The sequence below is a fragment of the Etheostoma cragini genome, chromosome 3 (assembly GCF_013103735.1).
Source record: "Etheostoma cragini isolate CJK2018 chromosome 3, CSU_Ecrag_1.0, whole genome shotgun sequence".
Classification (NCBI taxonomy): Eukaryota; Metazoa; Chordata; class Actinopteri; order Perciformes; family Percidae; genus Etheostoma; species Etheostoma cragini.
In genome coordinates this window covers 162552-165692 of record NC_048409.1, presented here as the reverse complement: position 1 = coordinate 165692, position 3141 = coordinate 162552, and the positions used below count along the sequence as shown (strand labels likewise).

Genomic DNA, 3141 nt, shown 5'->3' with positions numbered 1-3141 from the left:
TGTATGTATATTTTGTGTGCTGCTGTAACACTGTAATTTCCCATTTTTTTGGGATCAATAAATATCTATCTATCTATCATCTTTGTTGTTAAACGTTTCCAAGGTAAAATGTGATCTTGTGAAGCGCTGTCCCAATCCCTTTTCTACCTATCTGATCCCATGTGGCCTCACACACTCACTCACTCAGCACCTGAGATCAATTAAGTCGGGGAGTCTTTAGTCCTCAGGGCTGACTTTGGGATTGGGCCAAAGTAGTACATTGTGTTGTACATTGTGTTCAGTGGTACCGCAGCTACAGCGCCGATTAACACATTGTGTAAGGCTCATTCACTTACACTGAGGCCCTGTGTGAAGAAGGTCTTGTTACAGACAGGAGGAAGCGATATCACCATGATCATGGACAGCAGGCGAGGCAGAGGGATGGCCTCACGGGTTTGAAAAACTGTGGCAATCTCTGGCTGGGCTTCGTAGATCTGACATATGAAGAAGAAAAATATGAATGGACAAGCCACATATGTGCCAACCCTGAAGGAGCCTCATAAAAATCAAACCAATAAGCAAGAATTACCTTTTTAAGTAACTTGACATTGTCCTGCCAAGCACTTTTAAGGCGGGGGGTGTATGAATATTGAGTCTCCTGAAAGAATCGGGCCAGCACATCAGGGCTAGCCTTCAGCACATTCACCACCAGATCTGTGACCAATTCATCCTCTGTGGCCTGCTTCAGCCCCACCAAGAACTGAAGCAAGACAATGTTGCCAGCTCTGGGCAAAAAAAAGTCCTATGATCAGCATGAGGAGTTTCTTGAAGAGTACAAGGTATACTTGACACACTGATTACTTACCTGCCAGCTGTCCCAAAGCTGGGATCATGGAAGCTGATACCATGCTTACGAGAGCAACACAGATCGAGAAGGAAACTGTGAACAAGTTCCCGGATGACAGCTATCCCAGCATGCTCAGAGTCCTCTAACATCTTAAAGGAAATAGGTAACATTAAGACCCCACGGGTTTAAAACACATCGGATTAACAGATCCTTTGCTTATAAAGTAAAAAAACAAATAACTCACTCTTTCATCATCGGTGGTTGCATCCACAATCCCATTCCATTTGTACAGAGATGCTATGGTGGCCAATACAGCAGGTGTGAAAAAACGCACTTTCTGTGTTTTACTTATGGCCTTGTTAAGTACAACCTGCAGCAAGACACAATACAACAAATACAATTAAGAATTCCATTAATTGATTGATTTTTAAATCGGAAGTGCAAATCGCTAGAGTGCAAACCGCTAAACACTTACTCTAGTCTTCAGTGTGGACACAATCAGGTTGACTATGGACATCCTGTCCTCCTTCAGACCTGTACTCAGGATCTCTGGAAGGAGTTCTGACACACCAAATGGACATGACATCAAACCACCTGATATAAGAGTAAATGTGTGTTGTGTAAATGTGAATGGATATCTAATTATTATTACCTTTGATTTCTAATATCTGTCCAACTGTAGCATTATCTCCAGACACCAAAAAGGACAGCACGAACTGGATAAAAGCCATGCGGACATCTGGTCTCCCCTGGAGAATATACAGAGAAAAATGTAAGCATACATATCTGCAGAACCTAACAAACATGGCAGGGCAAATGCTACACCATACCCTCTTATCCTTTCTCCTTGCCAGTCCAGAAAGAGCTTTGTTGACGTGAATGTGACTGAGGATCTCTCTGGCAGCTTCTGGACCCTGAGACACCAAGGCGGACAGGAGACTGAGGCACTGCCGGACAAGCCTGTGCAAAACAGAACACACACCATGAGGGCCCTGGGCAGAGTGCTCATTCTGAACTGTGCTTAGGACTGCAATGTGAAGTGGCAGAAAGAGCCTTGGGGGATTCAATACGCAAGAGAGCAAGCATGATCGCTTTGCATTCAGTAAAGGCAATGACTGGTGCTTCATCTGACACAAATCTATGCATATGCCTGTTATTTCTGACAATTTGATGAACAAAGCTGTCTATTATGCTTGAGTAAATTAAACCCCAATTAACAAAACTGCTTAAAACTATACTGTATATATTAATATTCAAATACTTCTAGTAATATCCTCGGGAGAGACCGACAGCCTGACTCGGAGCGGTAAAACCGATATTAGCAATCCTATTCCAGTTAACGTTCTGCTTGTTCAACTGCTAAACTGCTGTTAAAAGGGGAACTACGCAGTTTTTTGGCTAAATTAAGAATAACTGACTCTATAGACAAACATGTAGGAGGGGAGCTCTACAAAAAAAACTGTAGGGGGGAGCTCTATAGAGAAACCTGTAGGGGGGCTCTATAGAGAAACCTGTAGGGAGCCTCTATTAAGAAACCTGTACGGGGGGGGGGGTCTCTTTAGAGAAACCTGTACGGGGGGGCCTCTATAGAGAAACACACAAACAGAAAGGGAGAAAATAGCAAAGAAATGGCCCACACTGCACAGCACCCTTTTAAAGATTTGAATTGGGGGGGGAATATGTCAAAAATATACAACGTACAATGACGTTGTTGATAATGATATTACTTGCGATTCAATTTAATTTAATTTATAGTATCAAGGTCTAGACCTCTCTATAATTTACAGATGGAGCAGGTCTAGACCACTCTATAATTTACAGATACAGTGGTGTGAAAAAGTGTTTGCCCCCTTCCTCATTTCCTGTTCATTTGCATGTTTGTCACACTTAAGTGTTTCGGAACATCAAACCAATTTAAACAATAGTCAAGGACAACACAAGTAAACACAAAATGCAATTTGGAAATGAAGGTGTTTATTATTAAAGGTGAAAAAAAATCCAAACCATCATGGCCCTGTGTGAAAAAGTGATTGCCCCCCTTGTTAAAACATACTATAACTGTGGTTGTCCACACCTGAGTTCAATTTCTCTAGCCCCACCAGGCCTGATTATTGCCACACCTGTTCACAATCAAGGCATCACTTAAATAGGAGCTGCTTGACACAGTAAGGTCCACCAGAAGATCCTTAAAAGCTACACATCATGCCAAGACCCAAAGAATTTCGGGAACAATTGACAAAGAAAGTAATTGCGATCTATCAGTCTGGAAAGGGTTATAAAGCCATTTCCAAAGCTTTGGGAATCCAGCGAACCAC

At 42.3% G+C, this 3141-nt stretch overlaps 1 protein-coding gene across 1 annotated transcript in view; it reads right to left on the bottom strand.

The window, feature by feature from the left end:
* The window catches only part of urb1 (URB1 ribosome biogenesis homolog), a 28782-nt gene that overhangs the window by 22458 nt on the left and 3183 nt on the right, over positions 1-3141 (bottom strand). Inside the window, exons 4-10 of the mRNA XM_034867237.1 lie at positions 1657-1786; positions 1479-1575; positions 1302-1387; positions 1071-1196; positions 845-975; positions 569-764; positions 336-473 (exon numbers count right to left, since the gene is read on the bottom strand). Coding sequence (XP_034723128.1) covers positions 336-473; positions 569-764; positions 845-975; positions 1071-1196; positions 1302-1387; positions 1479-1575; positions 1657-1786 — 904 coding nt within the window. The remainder of the gene's footprint in view (positions 1-335; positions 474-568; positions 765-844; positions 976-1070; positions 1197-1301; positions 1388-1478; positions 1576-1656; positions 1787-3141) is intronic.